Raw genomic sequence first — 26443 nt, forward strand, 5'->3', positions numbered from 1 at the left:
TGGTCACTATTTTTTTCCTGCGGTAGAAGCTTCTAAGGCTTATTTCACACCATGGTATTTGTACCAGTTTACTGTATGTGGCGGGAAAGCTCCTGACGCCTATGATAAATGGATCCATAGACCCCCCCATACACCTGATAGAGGCTGAACTTTGAAGGCTGCGCTATTCCATGCATATAAATGTTTTTGTTTTTTTACATGGGCACCTATGGAGGATGGACAGCAGAGACATCTGTATTTTAAACCGTTCAATGATCTCCTGGGAGCTTTATCAGCACATACATTATTTTAACAGAAATACTGTGGTGTGAAAGCCGCCTAAGAGCATCCAATCCAGATGTGAACACAGCCCAATGCTGACAATAACAATAAGGCTGCATTATTACATCTATCACCAATGTGGCTACAGCTAACGGTTTGCTGACTCTGCCTACTTGTGTTGGCCCCACCCACAACATGGGGCCACGTTTTGATTTTTTTCCCAGGGCCACTTTAAGCTCCCAATCCGCCCCTGACTATCTCTGGAGACGTTTACCCCATGCCTCACACAGAACAGTTACAAAGTCACAAAGCCATAAGATCTATGGCCTCCAGATAGCTCCAGTTTGATCTGTAATGTCAGAAATGACAGCATGAATCTTGTCATAGATCACAATTCTTATTACACTTGCAATAATAAACTTGCTGAAAGGAATTTTACAGCAGAATCTTCTTGAGTGACTGCCATGTCTCTTCTTTCATAACATCTTTATCATACTGTATATAGAGGTATTGAAAATGTGTCTAATATTTTATACATCTGCCATGACTGTTTATGTTACAGCTGTTGCAAAATCTGCACCTCAACATGTCACCATAAATACTTATTCATAATGAATACAGTGGATTGAATATAATGCAGACATTAAACGTATTTTTCAGTGCTGCTGTATTCTTCTCCTCTAGGGCTTGTCAGTCACAGCTGTCTACCTCCTTAGCCAAAGGTTGCCATACTAAAGGAAATCTGTCACTGTTATAGAAAGAGCAGCTCTCTCGAAATCACTATTGTACTATTGTGCTTAATAGTTGCCCAAACTCCCAATCGGGGTGCTGATCATATTCAAATTATGGTTCCTCTTGGGCGATTCGGACAAGAGGCACAACAGAGTCATGTCCATGGCCGAAAGAAGTCACAGTCATGGCCACCTGATGCCTCCCAGCTCCTCAGGCAGAGAGGTACCTTCCATTGCAAATGGTGCAAATTTTAAATTGGCATCCCTAACCAGAGTTCAGGGTGATATTGAACTGATGTATTATAACCTGCTGCTGTCATTTCGTATTTAATATATGTCTTATTTTTAACTGGGTCTCTCTGATTTTATAAAGATATTAAAGTGGAATTCCATTAAAAACAAAATAAAAGTTAAAACAGACAAAGTTTAGTATCTATTATTGTTTTACTCACATAGATAATGACTTTTTTCTGCTTTATGGTAGTCATCATTTTTACCAAAGTGATAGATCCATACTGTATGGATCCCTTCCATACTCTGTCCTAGAATGTAATGTGTCCATTGACACCGTTGCTGTGTCACTGTTTAATACTTCCTTGTAGTGAGATTGGAATGGCTGCCAAGTGTAAGTTGCCTGTTTATTTTGGCACTATAGTGCACTGTTATTTGGGAACATTATGGCACTGGTATATGTGCACTGTATGGCAGTATTATACAATTACATTTTGTTTTATTTGATCTGTATTTCTCTTCTTCAGAGAAAAGGAAAAACTAGGTACACATAATGTTTTGTCCTGGGACCTCCACAAACCTTGATCTGGCCTTGGTAGTGCAGAGGAGGAATCTGTCATTATGCTAATACTTTTTATTTTAATCAAATCTCTTTTCATTAAGTTTTTCAATTCAAATGGCATTAATGCACAACAGTATAATGGACTTCCAGGTCCAAGTACAATTGCATAGCATACAAGCCCAGAGAACTCAGACAAGTTAAATATAAATCATAAACAAAGGTATAAGAAAATATAAATCCAGAAAAAAACACAATGTGGATAATGAGCACACTAGACATGCAAGCATTCAGATCATAGTGACATGTAACAGAAGGTTGGAAGTAAATCATCTTGAAATATGTCAATATGTCAATTACGTGGTTAGCAAGGCAAAAAGGGGGGCTCTAATTATTTAGGCGACCCTTACCTCTATATATCGATTATTTACTCCAGGTGGTCAGATATCGATAGCGGGAGTTATTATCCCAGGTTAAGAGATCCTTAAATGTATGTATTTATTGAGTTTTCTCTATCCATTCACAGATCGAGGGGGGGTCTACAGAGAGTCAGTACAGCAGGATGACCAATTTTGCTGCTGTAAGCAACCAGGTCGCAAAGTTATGTTTGATGGGCCTAAATTGGGGCATTGGGACCCACAGTAGTACCAGTTCTGGAGCTAGAGGGATGTCTACGCAGCAGACTGTCTTAGCTGTTTCCCTCACTTGGTGCCAAAAGATCTCCACATATGGGACACAGAATCGGGGGCTGATTGACATCTCCAGCACATGTCTACAGTAAAGAGGCTAAATGATAAATTAGCTCTTTTTAAGGACTTATTCACACGAATGTGTGCGTTTTGTGCGCGCAAAAATTGCTGCATTTTTTGTGCGTTGCAGTTCCATGTGTCCTCAGTGTTTGCTGCGTGTCTGCGTGATTTTCACGCATATGCCATCCTTATGACACGCGGTTTTAATGTTTAGAAAAAGAAATGAAGGAAGTGGTTTTATTTTTTCCTTCATTTCTTTATCTACTGTTGCGTGAATCACGCGCGACACACAGAAGTGCTTCCATGTGCTGCGCGTGATTTTCACACACCCATTGGCTTCAATGGGTGCGTGATGCGTGAAAAACGGCCAAGTATAGGACATGCCGTGAGTTTTACGCAGCGGACATACACTACGTGAAAATCACGGACTGTCTGAACGGCCCTATTGACTAACATAGGTCCGTGCGAATAAGGCCTTAGAATACCTGGCTTCTATAACATCTACTCAATATCTTAAAGGAATTTTCCTGTATTAGGATGCAGTTGGAAAAGCCATGGGACTGGGAAAGAATTAATTTTATATCCTCGACTTAGAATTTTTTTTTTCAAGTTCCGACTCCCAGGCTTTTAAGAAAACCGGCATCTCAGGGGAGGAATTGTTCAACAATCTCTTATATAATTTAGAGAGCAGTTTAAGAGGGAGTTTAGGGAAGAGTAGAAATTCCTCTAGTCAATTAGGGCTTCCTAAGGGGGATGGGGTTCACCTTCCTAGTGAGGGCTCTGGCCTGTTGTCTGAAAGCTAGATTCTGAAGAAAAGTTACATTTTGTGAAGCTGTGTCATCCAGCATTTCCACATTGTCTAACATATCAGGCCCCCTGAAAGCTGATTTTAGGGAAAGGCATCCAAGTCTTTCGTACCAGCATTTCGACGGGTCAACTGGATGCTGTCATAGAAATGAGGGGACCAAGTGGAGTGGCATAAGTGGAGATGGGGAAGAACATGTCTCTTGATGAGATTGGACAGATTGCTACACCTTTACTATACGGTGCCTCTGGTTATATTGCTAATGATCAGTTGGCTACACAATAGAGGTTGGTGACCACAGATGTAGGAGATTGTCATTTTCTAAGAGAGATTCTACTGATACTTTTACGGGAAGTATTTTTCACCTCATGCACTTCTCGTGTCTATTCCCATACTATCACTGGCCATGGCGGGGGAACAGGCTCAATTTTACATAAATATGAACACAGTATAATAGCAAAATCAAACATAAAACTATTTATTTGACCATAATACATGATAGCCTACCTAAATTTACAAAAGTTGATTAAAATTCACCTTAGTAGAGAACTAAAAAATGTCTTAACCACGAAAACAATGACTGTCTTCATTGTTCCATGTAGTCTGGTCAGGAAGGTAAGTAATAAACAATACCATCAAGGGGACAAAGTCATTGATTTCCCTCTTATGTGTTCTTGCTTTATAATGTACCATTGCTGTTATTTCAGCCTCAAAGGATAAAACCATAAAAGTAATAAAATGAAAGTGTCTCTCACAGGAGGAAGAATAACAAGAGAGTTTTTAGATTAATTTAGCAAAAGTGAATTTGACTTACCACATCTATTATCTGTAGAAGGGAAAGCTGTAGCTCTACAAGTAAGGGCTGGGAGTCATTCACTACAGGTCTTTCAAGGCGATTGTAATTTCTTAGCAGATCCCTGTAAAGTTTCCTTTGGTATTCACCTTGATGAGATCCTTTAAAAAAAAAAATTACATTTCTAGTAAAAATGTGAGTTGCAGATATTGTGTGCTAGTGGCACCAGGAATATTATATAATTACTAGAACTTCTTAGTACAAAACTATATCACTAGCAGTTAATACTAGAAAAAGGGCCATGTAACTAGGCCACATGTTTAGAGAGGTCTTGTCAGCTCTCCTGACATATCTATTTATGTAAATACTTGCATTCACCCTTCACCCATGAGGTAACAAATTTGGATCATACTTTCTCAGAACTCTGATTTTTGCCAATCCACTGTTATTCCTCCTATAAATTTATGAATAAATTGACTACCAGGTTTTACAATTTTTCTTGTCAACGGAGTGTGTCCCTATACACTCTGGCACATATGTAGGGGCACACCCCCATCTGAAACACACAGCGGTCAATTTATTCATAAATTTCTAGGAGGAATAACAGTAGAACGGCTCACTGCAAAGTTCTTAAGAATTTACTAAAACACAGGATATGCCATTACCTAACCGATTGATGCGGGCTCTATCTCTTGGCCCCAATCCTCATCCTACATTCTGCCGCTGTTGCTGGTCCCTGGACACTGACTGATGAGGGAGCCGGGTTTTCCTGCAAAGCAGCCGAGCGCATTTTGCTACGCTGTTACCGGAACTCCCATAGAATGAATGGGAGTTACGGAAACAGCAGAGCAAAGCTTAATTTCCCCTCTCGTGATGCTGCAGGGAAATTGAGCATTTCTTGCCAGGTTTCCCCCACTGACAACAGCTGGGGGACAATTTGTGACTAACTTTTATAAACTGTCCACAGTGGACAACCCCTATAATTTAAGCTTGTTCCTTTATCTGTGTCTGTCTTAAATTACTGTATCTTATTTCTGAACACTGAAAATACCCTTTTTGCCACTGAATATATATTCGTAGGTGCCCCTTTTTTAACATATCAAATTTCATAAAAAAACATGCCCCCTTTTAAATATATACAGGGCCGGCTTCAGCACCCGGCGAACCCGGGCAGGTGCCGGGGCCCACTACACTTAGGGGGGCCAAACCGGCCCCCGGGAGCTACGCTGCCGAAATGGCTCCACCAGGAGCGAAATCCCCAGTCAGAGGATTGCTGTTGCCCCTGACGTCCCATTCATATATGGACAGTGAAGTCAGTGGCTCCTCCTGAAACGGAATCCCACAACACGGAATCCACTTCAGAAGGAGCCCATGACCTCACTGTAAATATATGGACAGGGACGTCAGCGAGTGCTATCTACAGGGAGAGGGTATGGCGCTATCTACAGGGTGGTGGCGCTATCTACAGGGGGGTTGCTTTATAAATAGAGGGAGTATATGGCACTATCTACAGGGGGTGTCTGTGGCACAATCTACAGGGTGTGTGTGTGTGTGTGTGTGTGGCACCACCTACAAGGGCATGTGTGGCATTATCTACAGGGGGCTGTGTGTGGCACTATCTACAGGAAGATGTGTGGCACTATCTACAGGGACTGTGTGAAACTATCTACAGGGGGCACTGTGGCGCTATCTATAGAGGGCACTGTGGCACAATCTACAAAGGGCACTATGGCACTATCTACAGAGGGCACTGTAGCACTATCTGCATAGGGTACTGTGGCACTATCTATAGAGGGCACTGTGGCACTATCTACAGAGGGCACTGTGGCACTATCTACAGAGGGCACTGTGGCAATATCTACAGAGAGCACTGTGGTACTATCTACAGAGGGCACTGTGGTACTATCTACAGAGGACATTCTATATATGCACAAACTGAGGGCCTAACCTCTATATGGGGCAGAAAATAGGGCCTAACTTCTATATGGGGGAATATACAGGGTCTAACTTCTATATGTGGGCATAAATAGAGCCTAACTTCTATAAGGGGCACAAACTGGAGGCCTAATTTCTATATGGGGGCATAAACACGTCCTAACTTGTATATGGGGGCACAAACTGCCATTTTACTGCCACCGTCAGTTCCCCCGCAAAAGAGCCCACTAGGCTGCGTCGCTCAAGGGCCCACATAAACCCGGAGCAGGCCCTGAATATATATATATATATATATATATATATATATATATATATATATATATATATATATATATATATATATAAATATATAGATAGATATATAGATATATATATATAATATAGAGTACTGTGCAAAAGTTTTAGGCAATTGTGGAAAAATGCTGCAAAGTAAGAATGCTTTCCAAAATAGTAGTGTTAAATGTTATTTTTTTTTATCAATTAACAAGATACAAATAAACAGAACAGAAATCTAAATAAAAACAATATTTGGTTTGACGACCCTTTAAAACAGCATCAATTCTTCTAGGTACACTTGCACAAAGTCATGGAATTGTAGGATTATAGTCAAGTGTATGATTAACCAATTACACAAGCCAGGTGATAATGATCATTATTTTCATATGTAGGTTGAAACACGGTCATTAACTGTAAGGGTATATTCACACGACCTATCTTCAGACATAATTCAGACATTGCTTGCAATGGGTTTTACGATGTTCTGTTCAGACGAGGTGTCATTTTACGCGTCGCTGTCAAAAGACTTCTTGGGACATTTTTGGAGCCGTTTTTCATTGACTCCATTGAAAAACAGCTCCAATTAAGTATGTAAAAGACGCAGCGAAAAAAGCGAGTACTTGCAAAATCGTCTGAAGTTCAGGAGCTGTTTTCGCCTGAAAACAGCTCCGTAATTTCAGACGTAATTTGCTAAAGCGTGTGAACATACCCTAACAGGAACAGCTGTGTAAGAGGTTTAAAACAGGGTGAGAAACAGTCAAATTCTGCTACAAAAGTGAGGTTGTGGAAGAAAGATTATTTTCACAGGTCCACCATGGCAAGACTGAGCACAGTAATAAGACACAAGGTAGTTATACTGCATCAGCAAGGTCAATCCCAGGCAAAGATTTCAAAGCAACTCTACTGTTCATATGCATACTTATGCTTCCCATTTGTAGCCTCCTTGTACATTCTGTAGATATTGTAACCTGCTGTGTCCTCCACTGCTCTACCACACTTTGTTTTTACTATTTTATATGTCTTTTGTGTATATGTTGTATGTATACAGTTGTGGTCAACAATTTTTTCCCCAATATGGATTTATAAATTCAATTTTGTACTTTCATCTAATGGGTATTTTTATTTTTGAGACTATGGCTTCAGTATTTGATTTCATATTCCATTAGGGCCTGTTTTTTCTGCTGAATTTAGTTAGTATTTTAGGGCATGTACCTTCACATATTTATAGGTTGTCTAAAGATTTCAAAGCAGACTGGGGTTTCAAGATGTGCTGTTCAAGCTCTTTTGAAGAAGCACAAAAAATGGCCAACGTTGAGGACCGTAGACGCAGTGGTCGGCCAAGTGCAGCAATTTAAAGACACATCACACTTACTTCCCTTCGAAATCGCAAGATGTACAGTAGTGCCATCAGCTCAGAACTGGCAGAAACCAGTGGGACCCAGATACAATAATCTACAGTCAGGCCAAAAGTTTTGAGACTGACACAAATTTGGGTTTTCACAAAGTTGGCTGCTACAGTTTTTATAGTGGCAATTTGCATTAACTCTAGATTGTTATGAAGAGTGATCAGATGAATTGCAATTAATTGCAAAGTCATTCCTTGGCATGAAAATTAACTTATCACAAAAACCCCATGTCCACTGCATTTCAGCCCTGCCAGAAAATGACCTGCTGGCATAATTTCAGTGATCTTCTCGTTAGCTCAGGAGAAAGTGTTAACAAGGACAAGGCAACTGATTTCCCTCTGTCATGCTAATTGAATTAGAAGAGCAGACTGGCTGCTTTAAAAAGGGGATGGTGCTCGAAATCATTGTCTTCTTCTGTTAACCATGGCTACCTTCAAGGAAACACGTGCAGTCATCAGTACTTTGCATCAAAAGGGCTTTACAGGCAAGGACATTGCTGCTTGTAAGATTGCCCCTAAATCAACCATTTATCGGATCATCAAGAACTTCATAGAGAATGGTTCAATTGCTGTAAAGAAGACACGCACAGTGAGGCAAAGGCTTTTAAAGGCTGGCCTGGTGTCAAGAAGGGCAGCAAAGAAGCCACTTCGCTCCAAGAAAAACTTCAAGGACAGACTGACAACTGCAGGAAGTACAGGGATTGGACTGTAGAGGACTTGGTAAAGTTATTTACTCTGATGAAGCCCCCTTCAGACTGTTTGGGACATCTGGAAGAATGATTGTCCAGAGAAGAAAAGTTGAGCGCTACTACCATGAGTCCTGTGTCATGCCAACAGTAAAGCATCCTGAGACCATTCATGTGTGGGCTTGATTTTCATCCAAGGGAGTGGGCTCACTCACAATTTTGTCTAAGAACACTTCCATGAATAAAGAAACGTAACTAAACATTCTCCAAGAGCAACTTCTCCCAACGATCCAGGAGCAAATTGGTGATGAACAATGCTTTTTCCAGCATGATGGAGCACCATGTCACAAGGCAAAAGTGATAACTAAGTGGCTCAGTGAACAAAACATTACAATTTTGGGTCCATGACCAGGAAGCTCCCAGATCTTAATTCCGTTGAGAACCTGTGGTCAATACTCAAAAAGCGGGTGGACAAAGAAAAACACAGAACTTGTGATAAACTCCAAGCCTTGATTAGGCAAAAATGGGTTGCCATCGGTCAGCATTTGGCCCAGAAGCTAATAGAGCATGCCAGAGAGAATTGCAGCAGTCTTGAAAAAAGGGGTCAACACTGTAAATATTGAGTCTTTGCATAAACTTGATGTATTTGTCAATAAAAGTTTAAAAACTTATGAAATGCTTATAATTGTACTTCCGTATACCATAGAAACATCTGGCTAAAAGATCTAAAAACACTGAAGCAGCAAACTTTGTGAAAACCAAAATTTGTGTCAGTCTCAAAACTTTTGGCCATGACTTTACTGTTCTGAGAAGTCTGGTCAGAAGTGGTCTTCGTCAAAGATTTACAGCCAAAAAGCCATACCTTCAACGTGAAAACAAGGCCAAGCGACTCAACTATGCACGAAAACATAGAAACTGGGGTGCAGTAAATGTCAGCAGATGCTCTGGACTGATGAGGCAGCAGTTTGTTTTGCCAAAGTGCTGGAGAGTGGTACAATAATGAATGTCTGCAGGCAACAGTGAAGCATGGTGGAGGTTCCTTGCATGTTTGGGGCTGCATTTCAGCAAATGAAGTTGGGGATTTGGTGAGGAATAATGGTGTCCTCAATCTTGAGAAATACAGGCAGATACTTATCCATCATGCAATACCATCAGGGAGGCATCTGATTGGATCCAAATTTATTCTGCAGCAGGACAACGACCCCAAACATACAGCCAATGTCATTAAGAACTATCTTCAGCCTAAAGAATGTCGAGGATAAACTGGAAGTGATGATATGGCCCCCACAGAGCCCTGATCTCAACATCATCGAGTCTGTCTGGTATTACATGAAGAGACAGGAGGATTTGAGGAAGCCTACATACACAGAAGATATGTGGTTAGTTCTCCAAGATGTTTGGAACAACCTCCCTGCCGAGTTTCTTAAAAAACTGAGCGCAAGTATACCTAGAAGTATTGATGCTATTTTATTTAAGGGTGGTAAGCACTAAATACTAATTCGACTTAGATTTCTCAAATTTTCATTTACTTTGCATTTCATTAATTTATTTAAAAAAAACACACTATCAACACTTCTATTTTTTATAGCATTCTTACATTGCAGCAGTTTTCCACAACTGCCTAAAACTTTTGCACAACACTATATATATATATATATATATATATATATATATATATATATATATATATATATATATTTATATTTGGGCCCAGAATATAATGATCTCCTTATTTATTATGTAAGAAACCTGGAAAAAGGAATGGGTTGCTGGAGTGGAGGAGAAAAGAAAAGTTCCACTCCGTCTTTAGGACAGTCCAGGGTTTGGACTGCCTTAGGAGTCTCATTAGCTGCCAGCTGTGAGGACTCCTTTAAGAAAGGTGAGATCTCCTCACACAATGCTCCCAGTCTGAGGTAGACGGCATTGCCAACCTGTGGGAGTCAAAAGTTCTCTTAAGAACACATGTTTGCTTTGAGGAGCTGGGCAGAAGGCCTTTCACCCTGATAGCTAGGGAAGCTTTATGTTTAGTCAGAGGCTGAACGGTCTAGGGTTTATCTTGAACTGTTTTCTAAAACTGCTCTTCATGTATGAAGATAGTAAAGCTGGTTGCGGCCAGTTTCAAACCGAATCCACTGTGTTAGAGTGAAAATTTTCAAGTGTGCCAACCATCTTAATCCTGGAGATGGCGATCCTGTGAGCTAACTTACCACAAGTTGTTCTAATATAGTTACATATATATATTCCCTGTTCATCCTACGTCAGCACAAACACATGGGTTAAATCTGATAGAAGAGACCAGATTAGAGTAGCAGTAAAGTAAACCAATCAATTCATTTTAGTAATAAACTCTCCCCTATAAGAAGCCCAAGTAACGAGACAGCGTTGCATTTTTTTGTCTCTTCCTGTGGATAGAAGTTCGTCTCTTCTCTGTTCCTAAGGCTTGGATTACGGGGTTAATATGCATTCCCTGTCTGCTGTATACAGGTTTCCTGTCCCTCAGCTCCGGACCAAAGCCAACTGTGTGAAATCAGTATGGCTGGGAACTCCACACATGGATCCTTACAAGTTCGGGAATACCTGATTCTTGTCAAGGAAGGTCCGTTTATGCTGCTTGCAGTCGTTTTTTTTTTTAGTTCCAACATGGCCGCCGTGTTCCTTAACACGGTAAGGTGTATATCTATGGCTGCGCGCATATTCCGGTGCATCCGCGGACATTCGACGGATGTGCAATGGGTGCCGGCTTCTACTGCGCATGTCGGGATCCCCGGTTATCGCAGGATTTCGGTAATTCAAATGGTCTGGCGTTGCAAAGAGTCGCCTACGCTTTGCCAGGCAGCTGAATGCTCTGCATGTTAAGGTATCTGTTTCAAGGGGTTCATACAGGCACTGATACATTACATACCGAACCTGTTTTTACAAACATGTCAGCTGGTGCTTTGTTTATCATGTTTCCAACTTCCCTCTTCAGATGGCCTCTCCCATATCTCAAGCCAAGAAGAGATCCAGAAAAGCCAATCATAATGTCTGTAATAGATGCCAGCAACCTATATTGGAGGATTGGGATCATGCTGTATGCGCTGTATGCCTTCAGTCAGAATCCCCTAGCCGCTCTAAATAAGCAGGCTTCATCTCCATGCCCAGCAGAAGTATCTGCAGAGGAAGATGTGCATTCTGAAGGTGAAATATTCTCAGCTGAACCTGAAGATTCAGATGCTAATACAGCAGAGGATCTATTCCTTCTTAGTAAGGAAAAGATTTCTGGTCCAATCAATGTTGTGAAAAATACCGTAGAATCTAACAAAGATATAAAAAGCAAGCCCACAAAGGAGCAGCTTTTTTATTTTGCAGCTGTAAGAGAAACTCTTTTTATCTCATCCTTTAAACTCAGAGTGGCTTCAAAAAGATTGGGATAAACCTGAGAAAAGTACAGATCCAGGTTCAAAATTTAAAACCACATATAAATTAAATCCCAAAGTAAGAGAAAATTGGGAATTACCTCCTAAAATAGATTTGCTTGTAGCTCGGCTCTTTAGGAAGTCTTTCTTCCCCTCAGAGGAATCGTCATTGCTCAAAGATCCGATGGATCGCAAGACGGATTCAGTTCTAAAGAGGGACTATGCTTCTTCTGCCTCTGCTTGTAAAATAGCTGCTGCGACATTTACATGTAAAGGATCTGCCAGGTACTATGTCTGTGTATACTCCCGGGATTAATCAGTCGACACCTGAGGCCAGACCTCTTAGACTGACACCGGCTCCCACCAACCAGGGTGGCAGGCTCAGGAGTGGGAGAGCCTATCGCGGCCTGGTCAGTCGGAGTTAGCTCCGCCCCCTGTCCATTTATACCTGCCGTGTTCTCTTCCTCAGTGCTTGTTATTCTTCTTGGATTCCTGGCCCCACTGCTGCCTTGCTCCAGCCTGCTTCTGCCGTGCTTCTGCCTTGCTTCAGTTCCGCTTATCCTGCTTCGCTTTGCCCCTGGCTTGCTTCCTGCTCTGTGCTCTCGTTGGTATACTCCACTACATCCTGATCCTGACTGACTCATTCACCGCTCCGTTTCCTTGCGGCGTTCCGTGGGCTACTGCCCCTTCCCTTGCGTGTTCCCTATTTGTACTCCCTTGCACTTAGACAGCGTAGGGACCGCCGCCAAGTTGTACCCCGTCGCCTAGGGCGGGTCGTTGCAAGTAGGCAGGGACAGGGCGGTGGATAGATTAGGGCTCACTTGTTCCCTTCACCTCCTTCCTGCCATTACATTACAGTTGTGAGAGCACTTCACATATGGCTGAGTGACCCATGATTTGGAGGATTGAGTACCAAAGGAAGAAATCTGGCAAATAATGCCCATGTTTAAATCCGCGGCTGAATTTTTGTGTGATCAACCTCTAGATTACCTAACATGTTCTTCTAGATCCATGGCACTATGCAACACAGGCAGAAGACCTCTATGGCTCAAGTTATGGTCAGCAGGCAATGTGCCATGCAAAAATAATTTTTGCTCACTCCCTTTCCATCCATCCTCTCTCTTTGGCACTCAACTGGAGGGTATTCTTAAAAAAACAATGAGAACAAGGACATTTCTTTCCCTACAGCACCGATAAGATCAAACTTTAGGTCCTTTCGTGACCAAGGAAGAAGAGCTAACAGATTTCGCCACAAACCTATGGAGGGAAGTGGTCTTCCCAGATATAGTGGAGGGAAGGGTTTGAGTAGCAAAAGACCCACAGATCAAAAACCCAAAGACTAATGACGCCATGCTCCCAGTCCCTCCTGTCGGAGGCAGACTTCAGGCGTTTTCAGCTCTGTGGTCCGAAACGTCATCTGAGGCCTTGGTCAGTTGCTCAGTTATCCAGAGAGGTTATGCCCTCAAATTAAAATCCCATCCTCCAGAGCATTTTGTTCTAAACAAATCAAAAAATCCTATCGTTTTCCAACTCCTACAAGAGTTTGTGCAGATAAAAACTCTAGAAGGTGTGCCACTAGAAAATAGAGGTCAAGAGATTTATTCTACAATTTTTGCAGTACCCAAAGCAGGAGTTGGCTAGTGCCTTGTGATAAATCTCACTTACCTAAACAAATTTTTTGTCAAACAAAGGTTCAGAATGGAGAACATACAATCTGTCATCAGCCTCATTCATATAAACATCATGATGGCTACAATCGACTTAAAGGTTGCTTATCTACACATCCCAATTCTTAAATCACACAGGAAATTCCTCCGTATAGCTTTTATCTCCAAAGGACAGATCCATCATCTACAATTTACGTGCATACCCTTCGGGATTACGTCTTCCCCCAAGAGTATTCACCAAAGTGGCAGTAGTACTCACTGCAGTACTCAGAATAAAGGGCATCTTTGTGACCCCTTTTTTGGACAATTGGCTTCTCAGAACCTCTTCACAAGAGACTCTTCAAACTCGCCTTCACACAACTCTCCAGATACTTTAGAACCACGGGTTCTTAGTCAATCAGGAAAAATCTCATCTGCTTCTACTACTTGTCATCTTTCCATACTGGCCCAGAAGGGAGTGGTTTACTCTCACATTAGGATTATTAAAGTGAAGATTCTGGAGACTACCATTACGCAAAGACCATCTATCACAGCAAGCGTTCCTGCACCCCAACTTCAAACACCTACTTCTGACAGCCTGGAGGCTGAGCAGAGTTCTCATAAATCCAAAGGTCTTTCCGATGAGGTGGTGAGCACGTTGTTAGCATCCAGAAAACCTAGCACCTCTAGAAGTTTATTCTAGAATGTGGAACGTCTTCTCTACTTGATGCATTCAGAATTACAGATCTCCAGGCGATTTGGTGTCTCTTCTCTAATTTTTGCAGGAGAGTTAGGATGAAGGCCTCGAACCCAACACATTGAAGGTCCTTTTCACTGCTATTAATGCCCTCTCTCAGGGAAAATTCTCTAACTATCCCTTGGTATCCAGGTTCCTTAAAGGAATTAACAGACTGAGACCTGTTTTTCACAATCCTCTCCCTTCTTGGCACGTGTCGATGGTGCTGGACTGTTTATGCTGTTCCCCGTTTGAGCCAATACATGAGGCCTCCCTGAGGAAATTGTCGCTTAAAACACTCTTTATGGTGGCTATAACATCAGCCAGAAAAGTCAGTGAGATTCAAGCATTATTCTGCAAAGAACCGTACCTGAGATTTTTGCATAACAATGTCTACTATACTAACAGGGGCGTAACTAGGAAAGACTGGGCCCCATAGCAAAATCTTGACTGGAGCCCCCCACCCCCGGGTGCCACGAGGAGCCCCCCTTATAAATAGTGCCCCCTGTAGAATGTGCCATACAGCCCCCCTGTAGACAGTGCTATATAGCCCTGTCTATAGACAGTGTCACACCCCATTTGTAGATAGCGCCCCGACCTCCCCCTTGTAGATAGTGCCATACAGCCCACTGTAGATATCACCATAAAGCCCCCACTGTATATAGCGCATACAGTTCCCCCATGTGTATAGTGCCACACAGCTCCATTGTGCATAGTGCCATACAGCCCCCCTCTTGTGTACAGTGCCAGGCAGCCCCCCTCCTTGTGTAAAGTGTCACACAGCCCCCCCTTGTGTATAGTGCCACACAGCCCCCCCCTGTGTATAGTGCCACACAGCCCCCCCCCCCTTGTGTATAGTCCCACACAGCCCCCCTGCTTGTGTATAGTGCCACACAGCCCCCCTTCTTGTGTATAGTGCCACAAGGCAATGGCGCATCCGAGAAAGTTGTATCAGCCAGGGAGATGTCAGTCAAACATGGAAAGGTGGGTTTGGAGGCAGGACTATGTGACTCTTCAGGATAGCGGCACCGCCCCATGACCCTCTAATGAGTAATTAGCATATTGTGTGCGCCGTTTTAAAAGTGGATTTTAAGGATTTTGCTGCATCTGAAAACAACATACAGATGAAATATCGTCAGGTCATGTATTACCGCATGGTGGCGGTTCAAGGCGTTAAAACTACCTGACAGATTCCCATTAAATATATAATGAATTGAGAACAATTCCATCTGCCCTGCAATTTTGTTATTATAAATATATCCTATATAACTACAGATCCAGAACCAAGCTCTGACATATATACAGTACCACAACCAAGCTCAGTACATAAATACAGTACGACAAACAAGATCAGTGCATAAATACAGCACTAGCGCCAAGCTAATTACATCTATACAACACCAGAACAAAGCTCAGTACATAAATACAGCACTAGAACCAAGCTCTGACATATATACAGCACCAGAACAAAGTTAAGTACATATATACAGCACTAGAACCAAGCTCAGTACATAAATACAGCACTAGAACCAAGCCCATACATACACTACCGTTCAAAAGTTTAGGGTCACTTAGAAATTTCCTTATTTTTGAAAGAAAAGCACAGTTTTTTTCAATGAAGATAACATTAAATTAATCAGAAATACACTCTATACATTGTTAATGTGCTAAATGACTATTCTAGCTGCAAACGTCTGGTTTTTAATGCAATATCTACATAGGTGTATAGAAGCCCATTTCCAGCAACCATCACTCCAGTGTTCTAATAGTACATTGTGTTTGCTAACTGTGTTAGAAGGCTAATGGATGATTTGAAAACACTTGAAAACCCTTGTGAAATTATGTTAGCACCGCTGTAAACAGTTTTGCTGTTTAGAGGAGCTATAAAACTGACCTTCCTTTGAGCTAGTTGAGAATCTGGAGCATTACATTTGTGGGTTCGATTAAACTCTCAAAATGGCTAGAAAAAGAGAGCTTTCATGTGAAACTCGACAGTCTATTCTTGTTCTAAGAAATGAAGGCTATTCCATGCGAGAAATTGCCAAGAAACTGAAGATTTCCTACAACAGTGTGTACTACTCCCTTCAGAGGACAACACAAACAGGCTCTAACCAGAGTAGAAAGAGAAGTGGGAGGCCCCGCTGCACAACTGAGCAACAAGACAAGTACATTAGAGTCTCTAGTTTGAGAAATAGACGCCTCACAGGTCCTCAACTGGCAGCTTCATTAAATAGTACCCGCAAAACGCCAGTGTCAATGTCTGGGTGACGCCAAACTTTTGAACGGTAGTGTATATATACAGCACCAGAACCAACCTCAGTACATAAATACAGCACTAGAAACAAACCTCAGTACATAAATACAGCACTAGAACCAAGCTCAGTACATAAATACATCCCCAGAACCAAGCTCAGTACATATATACAGCACCAGAACAAAACTCATTACAGATATACACAGCACCAAAACCAATCTCTACGTATATACAGTACCAGAACCAAGCTCAGTACTTACATACAACATCAGAACCAAGATCAGTACATATATACAACACCAGAACAAATACAGCTCAATTTAATGCAACCCTGGCCTTATAGGTTTGTATGGCGTAAAACTAGAGCTCCCAGCATGGCTCGAACAATGGTAAAGATAAGTTGGGAGATGATGTTTCACAAAAAAAATCATATCACCCATCATCTCGCTGCAGATCATACAGCAACTACAGTGCTGATTAGAGGCAGAATAAACATTTACCTTAAGCGACTCATCGGTGATGTCTCAGATTCTAGTTCTTTTCTTCTACCTCCGGTCCCGACATCTATGATGGATTTCTACCGGCCATGACCCATTTCTGCAGTTTTCCGCTCAGATGTCTTCAGCTTCTCACTTTAAAACATTTCTGCACCTATAAACAAACTTAAAATTCTCAACACCTCTAAATATAATAAAGCACCATACACTGCACCACTAACTATAATAGTGCCATACACTGTGCCCCTGACTATAATAGTACCATACACTGTCACACACACACACACACACACACACACACACACATACACACACACACACACACACACACACACACACACCGTGCCCCCTGTAGATAGTGCTCCCATAGCCCCATGTAGATAGTGACCCCCTACGCCTCTGTAGATAGTGACCTACATAGAAGACCCCGTAGATAGTGCCCTACATACAGCCCTCTGTAGATAGTGCCCACATATGGACTCCAGAGCTGCAAGGCAATAGTGCTGACCACTGAGCCACCGTGCTTCCCTACATATAGGTTCCCCTATAGACAGTCGTATAGCCCACCTCTGTAGATAGTGTCTCACATATACCTCCCCCTGTATATAGTGTGCCACATATAGCCCACCCCTGCAGACAGTGCCCTACATTTTGCCACCCTGTTGCTAGTGCCCCACAGGTAACCCACCCCTGTATATAGTGTCCCACATATAGCCCACCCCTATAGAAAGTACCCTAAAAAAATAGCTCCCCTATAGATAGTGCTCTACATATAGCCCACCCCTGTATAGTGTCTCACATATAGTGCCCCACATATAGACCCCCATGTAGATAGTGCCCCACATCCCAACATATAGACCCCCCCTGTAGATAGTGGCCCAGATATAGACCCCCCTGTAGATAGTGGCCCACATCCCCACACATAGACCCCCCCTGTAGCTAGTGCCCCACATCCCCACATATAGACCCCCGTATGTAGTGGCCCACATATAGACCCCCCCCTGTAGATAGTGCCTCACATCCCCACATATAGACCCCCCTGTAGATAGTGGCCCACATATAGACCCCCCTGTAGATAGTGGCCCACATCCCCACATATAGACCCCCCTGTAGCTAGTGCCCCACATCCCCACATATAGACCCCCCCCTGTATATAGTGGCCCACATATAGACGACCCCCCTCTAGATATGGCCCCCACTATAGATAATGGCACTCACAGTTTTATGAGAAAAAAAAAAAACTTTACATACTCACAGTTCCCACGCTGTTCGTTGGCGATGCAGACATGCTCTCTTCTGAGCATGTCTGCTGGAGCTGAACGAGCGCCATCCAATGACACTGATTGGCGGGGCAGAATGACTTGCACCGTCAATCAGCGCCTTTCAAGCATGGAAGCGGCGCGATGACGTCATCGCGCCGCTAGACAATTAGCGTCATTGTAAGGCAATGAATGGTCGGGCATGCCCGGCTATTCAGCGCTAAGGCATTTATTTGGCTGTCGCTAGCACCGGGGCCCCCTCCGGTGCTAGCGACACCTACTGGCATGAGAGGGCCTGTGTCGCCCGGCCCATACTTGGAGGCTCGGCGGCGCGGGCCCCATAGTAGCAGCACCACCGCTGTAGCAGCCATAACGGCTGCTAGTGGCGCCACCAGGCATATGGGGGTTCGTGTTGGCTGCCGCTACGGCTGCCACCGCGGTAGTTACGCCACTGTATACTATGGACTATGCCAGGGTTTCTGCCCAAGGTTGTATCCACTACCAAGAATAATCAGGAGATTGTGCTTCCTGTGTTAGAAGACCAGCCAACTGCCCAATCTCCTGGATGTCAAAAGAACTATTTTAGCATATCTTCAAGCCTCCCAGCCCTTCAGGCTCTCAGAATCATTGTTCCTCCAATTCTATGGGCCTAACAAAGGCAGGAGAGGTAGTAAATCTACAATTTCAAGATGGATCAAAGATTTAATTAGAGAATGCTATTCTCTAAAATGCCAAGACTCACCTCTAAACATACGGGCTCACTCAACCAGGTCCCCATCCACATCTTGGGCCAAAAACTAAACTCTACCTCTAGATCAAATTTGCAAAGTAGCTATCTGGGCATCATTTGTGAAATGCTATCATCTGGATGCTCTTTCTGCAGAGGGTTCAGTCTTTGGCGAACGAGTGCTCTAAGCTGCTGCAAGATATACCTCCCTTAAAGGGAACCTGTCACTAGCATTTCACCTATTGAACTCTACTCACCCCTCGCTGGCCGCTGATGTCAAAAGTTCATTGGCTTTATCCCCTCTCCTAAACTCATCCTCTAAGCGTAAATAACGTTTTTCAAACATTTTGCGCCTTTTATGGTAAAAATCCAGCAGTCTCGTTTGTTCCTCTTCTTATGCCCGCCCACCGCCGAAAACTTGCCCACCCTGAATGCTGTCAATCACAAATAAGCTGTCAATCAAAAGCTAGGAGGCAGGGTTAACTCAGAAAGGCCTGAGGCATGAAGATAGGACTTAATGCAACACAATATATAGGTAAGTTGTGTTGCTGGTGCAGGCTCAGAAGCTGAACCCTCACCAATGCCAAATGGTGTAAGCTGTATAGCCTCCGATTCGGCCGATTAACCCCTTAGATGCAGTGCTCAAAAGTGAGCGCTGCATCTATGGGGGTTACGAGCAGATTGGCACCTCGCGATGCGATCGTGGGGTTCCGATGGCTGCTTTGACAGACCAGAGGCCTAATGATGGCCTCCTGTCTGCCATGTACAGAAGCCTTTTTAGGTCCCACCTAGAGGAAGGGCCTAAAAGGCTTCTGGCCGCAGAAAGAAGATGGCACAGGCTGAGAAGCTGAGTCGGCAACATCAGCCGCAGGTTTCAGCTGAATGTTACAGCTGACACCCTGCTATAACAGCAGGGAACGGCGCTAGCTCCATGGGTAATGCAATGTATTAGAGTAAAGATCAGAGGTGCAGGCCTTCATGTCCCCTAGTGGGACAAAAAAAAGGGAAAAAAGTAAGTATAAATGTTGAATAAAAGTGTAAAAATGAAAGCTTCAAGTTAAAAAAAAAAAAAAAAATTTCCTATAGTAAGTCTTTTATTATATTTAGAAATGTATTATGTTAAAAAAAAAGTACAGATATTTGGTATCACCGCGTCCGTACGACCCACACTGTAAAACTATAATGTTATTTTTCCCATACGGAGAACACCAAAAAAAAATTTCAATAAAAAACAATTCCAGAATTGCTATTTTTTGGTCACCACCCCTCCCAAAACATAGAATAATAAGTGATCAAACAGTCATATATACGCCAAAATAGTAGCAATAAAAACTACAACCCGTCCCGCAAAAAAAACCTAAAAAAACCAGCCCTTACACAGCTTTTTTCACTGAAAAATAAAAAGGTCATGCCTCAGAATATGGTGACACAAAAAATAAATTAGTTATAAAAAGAAGGGATTTTATTGTGCAAACGCTGCAAAACACAAAAAAACTATTTACACATGATATAACCGTAATCATATCGATCCGCAGAATAAACGAAAAATGTCATTTATAGCCCACTTTGAAGACTGTGAAAAAAAAAAAAAGAAAAACATTGTCAGAATTGCTGGTTTTTGGTCACCTTGCTTGCCAAAAAATTAAATAAAAAGTGATGGAAAAAAATCGAATGTACCCCAAAATGGTAGCAAAGAAAACTTCAGATTCTCCCGTAACAAAAAAGCCCTAATACAGCTCTGTTGGAGAAAATTTTTTAAAAAGTTCTGGCTCTCAGAATAAGGTTACACAAAATGTGCCAGTCGTTCCAAAAGCAGATAAGATTGGGCACCATTTATCAGTGTGACACTGGCCAAATATCTATGAATTATTATTATTTACACCATTATTATACCCTCTTATTATGCCCTGATGTTCTCCGCACAGATTACATATGGCCCCACATTATATACTGAAATAACAGTAAAACTCCAAACAGAACAACTGCCAAGCTAAATCTGCGCTACTAAAGCCAAATGGTCCTCCCTCCCTTCTGGAACCTACAGCATGTGCATACAGCAGTTTATGTCCACGTATATGGCATCATTTTCACTGAGTCAGTGATTTAACAAATATATGGCATCGCCATACCCGGGAGAACCCGCTTTACAGCTTATGAGGTATTTGTCTTCAGTGGCACAAACTGGGCACAACATATTGTGCACTAAAATGGCACATCAGCGGAAAATTTCAATTTTCACTTTGCACCGTCCGCTGCGCATTCATTTTGAATGAAAAAACACATGTGGGGGTCAAAATGCTCACTACACCCCTTAAAATACCCTAAGGTGTGTAGTTTCCAAAATAGGGGTCACTATTTGGGGATTTGTTTTACTATTTGCTCACTATACCCCTTGATAAATCCCTTTAGGGGTGTAGTTTCGCAAATGGGATCACTTTTGGGGGTTTTCACTGATTCCCGTTAAACGCCTAAAGGGCTAAGAAACTTCTAAGTGCTGTTTGAATACTTTGAGTGGTGCAACTTTTAAAATGGGGTGATTTATAGGGGATTTCTAATATATAGGGCCCTCAAAGCCACTTCAGGACTGAACTGGTCCATAAAAACGAAGGCTTTTGAAATTTTCATGAAACTGTGAGAAATTGCTGCTAAAGTTCTAAACCTTGTAACGTCCTATAAAAATAAAAGAATGTTCAAAAAACAATGCCAACATAAAGTAGACATTTGGGATATGTGAACTAGTAACTATTTTGTGTGGTTTTACTATCTGTTTTACAAGCAGATACATTTACATTTTTTTTTTTTTTAAATCACATTTTTGCACATTTTCTCAAAACATTGGTGTTTTTCATAAATAAATACTGAATGTATCGACCAAATTTTACCACTAAATTAAAGTCCAATGTGTCACGAGAAAACATCTCAGAATCGGTTGAAAAAAAAAGCATTCCTAAGTTATTACCACATAAAGTGACACATGTCAGATTTGAAAAAAATGGCCTGGTTCATTAGGTGAAAACAGGCTGTGTCATTAAGGGGTTAAAAAGAGCGAACTCAAGCATTTTATTTGATATAAAAGACACATAATAAACTTGCTGAAACTATCGACATTTTTATTACAATTGATGATTGTAAGCTTGTGGCTGGGAAAGTATTGGAGCGGGTGTATTTCTCACCCGGCTGGATAAGATGGCTGAGATGAGAAATCCGGTTTCTCAGTAAAACTCAGTAAAACTTGTTTACCGGGCCTAGATTTCTATGGAATGGCAAGTAGGATTGGTAGAGGGACTTACAATTCCCTCCCCGCTCCAGTACAGGGTTTCCCTTAGGCCTCATGCACACGACCGTAGCCATGTGCACGCCCGTGATTTTCGGGTCGGCCGGCAGCGGACTGTCAGCCGCGAGCCATTGCACATGGCCGCGGCTATTATTTTCAATGAGCCCGGACCGCAGAAGACGGCCGTAATAAGACATGTCCGTTCTTTCTGCGGTGCGGGCTCCCGGGCCATGCACAGACCGTAACAACTACGGTCATGTGCATGGCCCCATAGAAATGAATGGGGCCCCAATTCTCCCATGGATTTTCGGGGGAATTGCGGCCGCAAAGGCACGTTCGTGTGCATGGGGCCTTAGCCTAAATCAGTGCAAGTGAAGCTAGTGGGCTTGTTAAGTGGCATCACACAACCCCGCTTGGGCCATGTAAACAAGCGCCGATCAATGAGACAACTCGATGAACGGCGCTCGTTTGCTCCTTTCACAAGGAGCTAGTATGGGGACAAGCACTTGTTACTCTGATCACTCGTCCACATACATTTCTATCATGTCGGCAGTACATCTGCATGTTTACACAGGGAGATGTGCTGGTGACAACAATAATAGTTTCAGTATTTAGAACGATACGATCAGCTGGTGAACAAGCATTTGCTCATTCATTGGCTGATTGTTGCCCTGTTGGGCAATGATCAGGAACGAGCGTTCTGTAAGTACTCATTTGCCCGATAATTGGCCAGTGTAAAAGGACCTTTAGTGCAGTTAGTGCAGAGAGGTTCAGAGCCTGGAAAGTCACACAAGGATAGGGGTGGAGCTTGATCCAAGGAAAACTGTACTCATATATCATAATAGGTGAGGAAACCTGCTGTTTAGTCAGGGTATGTTCACACGATTAACAAAATACATCTGAAAATATGGAGCTGTTTTCAAGGGAAAACAGCTCCTGATTTTCAGACATTTTTTGAGCAACTCGCGTTTTTTGCAGCGTTTTCGCAGCGTTTTTATGGCTGTTTTTGGAGCTGTTTTCAATAGAGTCTATGAGAAAACGGCTCCAAAAACGTCCCAAGAAGTGTTCTGCACTTCTTTTGACGAGCCGTCATTTTACACGCCGTATTTTGACAGCGACGTGTAAAATGACAGCTCGTCTGCACAGAACATCGTAAGACCCATTGCAAGCAATGGACAGATGGTTGCCGACGTATTGGAGCCGTCTTTTCAGGCGTAATTCGAGGCGTAACACGCCTCCATTATGTCTGAAAAGAGGTCGTGTGCACATACCCTCAGTGTTCAGACAGGCAAGGTGTTTATTTTGTTTGTATACTGCTAGTCTTATATGCTGGATAAGCACATTTATTCTTTTTAACTGCAAAAAAAACAAGCGTGGACTTTACCTACATCAGCAAGGAGCTATGGCTGGGTTTACACTTTGTAGCCAATTTGTGTTTTTCTCCGCACCTTTGCGTAAATCGTGACAAAAAAAGTGTTTTGACAGTGATGTGTGAACACAGCTTTAGAAGTTAGTAGATACCATTATATTTGCTTCTACTTCTCTGTGAAGCAGTTCTAACCTCAGCTGGATTTTTCAGTCTGCTACACCCGAACTAGACATCACTTGGGCAAGCTGCCAACTTTAAGTTATCGATAGAGGAAACCTTTGCCTGAGAACATAAAATAAAAGTTCTGAAGCAGGTGATATAATTAGAATGGGAACTCACGTTTTCAATTAACTTTTTCAAGTATTCTTCCCCAGGTTACTTTCTACATGATAAATACCCATGCTGCATTTGACTTTATAATATTTACTATGTGAATGTAAAAATTAAATACAATTACAAAGGTAGTAAAGGTTAACATATGGTCAAATAATAAAAACTGGCAGTACATACATTAAAAATTCTAACTATGGCTTCGTTCACATCTGCGTCAAGGCTCCGTTCAGGGGTTCTGTCGGAGCTTTCCGTCAGGGGAACACATGAACGGAACCCTGACTGAAACAAACGTAAACCATGATTTCAATGGTGAAATGGTGACGGATCCGGTGCAAATGGTTTCCATTTGTCTCAGTTGTGCAAGGGTTCCGTCGTTTTGACGGGATCAATACCGTAGGCGACTGTGCTGTTCATTCCCCCAAAATGACAGAACCCTTACACAACGGGCACAAACGGAAACCATTTGCACCGGATCCATTGCCATTGAAATTAATGGTGATGCAAATGGAAACCTATGGTTTTCGTTGGTTTCAGTCAAGGGTTCCATTCATGGGTTCCCCTGACGGGAAGCTCAAACGGAGCCCCTGAACGGAGCCCTGACGCAGATGTGAACGAAGCCTAAGGGTATGTTCACACGTAGTGTTTTCAGTCATTTTTCGGGCCGTAAAAGTCCCGAAAAACTGCTGAAAAATCGGAAGCAGAACACCTACAAACATCTGCCCATTGTTTTTAATGGGAAAAACGGCGTTCTGTTCCAATGGGGCATTTTTTTATTTGAAAAACGGGCGCATTAAAAAACGCCCGCTAAAAAGAAGTGCATGTCACTTCTTGAGCCGTTTTTGGAGCCTTTTTCATTGACTCTATAGAAAAACAAGCCCAAAAAGGCCGTAAAAAACGCAGCGAAAAATGCGAGTGGCTTAAAAAAAAAAGGCTGAAAATCAGGAGCGGTATTCCTTTGAAAACAGCTCCGTATTTTCAGACATTTTTTAGTGAGCGTGTGCACATACCCTAATATTTAGTGTTTCTTTTCTGCTAGGTTACCAAAGTAAATGACTGATGTAAGGAATTGAGCTGTTGAATTTTAGGCTCACAAGCACTGGTGGATTGTTAGAGTATGTGCACACACACTAATTACGTCCGTAATTGACGGACGTATTTCGGCTGCAAGTCCCGGACCGAACACAGTGCAGGGAGCCGGGCTCCTAGCATCATACATATGTACGATGCTAGGAGTCCCTGCCTCGCTGCAGGACAACTGTCACGTACTGTAATCATGTTTTCAGTACGGGACAGTAGTTCCACGGAGAGGCAGGGACTCCTAGCATCGTACATAAGTATGATGCTAGGAGCCCGGCTCCCTGCACTGAGTTCGGTCCGGTACTTGCGGCCGAAATACGTCCGTCAATTACGGACGTAATTAGTGTGTGTGCGCATACCCTTAGAGTAATTTAAGGTGGTGCCAATATACTATTCTCGCACAGGAGCCCTCTGCTGTCTGTGTCCGCCCCTGCCCTTGAAAAATACATAAGGCATATAACTTGTTACTATATGTCTTCAGCAAATACAAAAGTGTTTGAGTTTAGAATCCCTTAGTGTAAAGCTCATCATTCTATGTAACTGAAAGACATCCCAAATCTCTAGAATAATGAAATCATTTCGGAAATTTCAGAGCTAATCTAAGAAGAAAGAAGCTTAATGATAGCTTTGATTAAGTAAATTACTTGCTTGCAAGCTTACCCTAATATCTCATGAACGAGTGCAAAAACAAGTGTCTGACATTTCAGTTTTTCTTTTCATATTATTATTTTGAATATTTTTGCTGTAATTTATCATGTGGATGGCACACTCACTGCGGAGTCCCAGGCTATAATGGATAGTATAGGAATATCAGACGCAAAACCATCTACCAAATTTTAAAGGGAATGTATCATGTATTTAATTTTAGTTTCATTTATACGAAGTACAGTAAAAAATATTGTAGTACCTTGTTAGCCAGAGACAATATGAAATGTTAAATACTTTTGTGTCAAAAAAGACAAAAGTATAGTAGGTATTATACCTTTATTAGCTGACCATAAAAGTTCTATATGCGGCTTTCAGAGCACACAGGCTCCTTCTTCAGGCAGTTTACAAATGAATGACTTAGAAAAAAGCACAACATTAAGATGTTACACAAAGACAATTAGTACATGAGGTGATACATCATTAAGATAAGCCGGGGCAATAAAACGGAGGTTATAGGGGTGATGACTTAGGAGTTAAGGCATCTGGAGTCAGTCTGATGGGGGACGTGACGTGTGTCCATGTAGTGGCTCCTAAATCCTGGTGTTAGATTGAGGCCTTGTGCCAATGACTGGATATTTATCATCATCTTGAATTCCCAAATTTTTCTTTCTCTGTTGTCTGAAGGGTCATTTTAAAAACAACAGAGAAAGAAAAATTTGGGAATTCAAGATGATGATAAAATTCCAGTCATTGACACAAGGCCTCAATCTCTGTGGCAGAGTATTCCAAGGCTGGTA

General features: G+C 42.3%; 1 protein-coding gene across 1 annotated transcript in view; it reads right to left on the reverse strand.

Moving 5' to 3' along the window:
• LOC142740126 (neuronal acetylcholine receptor subunit alpha-7-like) overlaps positions 1 to 26443 on the reverse strand; it is a 253583-nt gene that overhangs the window by 202022 nt on the left and 25118 nt on the right. Inside the window, exon 2 of the mRNA XM_075849855.1 lies at positions 4151 to 4290. Within this exon, the coding sequence (XP_075705970.1) occupies positions 4151 to 4290 (140 nt within the window). The remainder of the gene's footprint in view (positions 1 to 4150; positions 4291 to 26443) is intronic.

Source organism: Rhinoderma darwinii, chromosome 1 (genome assembly GCF_050947455.1).
Source record: "Rhinoderma darwinii isolate aRhiDar2 chromosome 1, aRhiDar2.hap1, whole genome shotgun sequence".
Classification (NCBI taxonomy): Eukaryota; Metazoa; Chordata; class Amphibia; order Anura; family Rhinodermatidae; genus Rhinoderma; species Rhinoderma darwinii.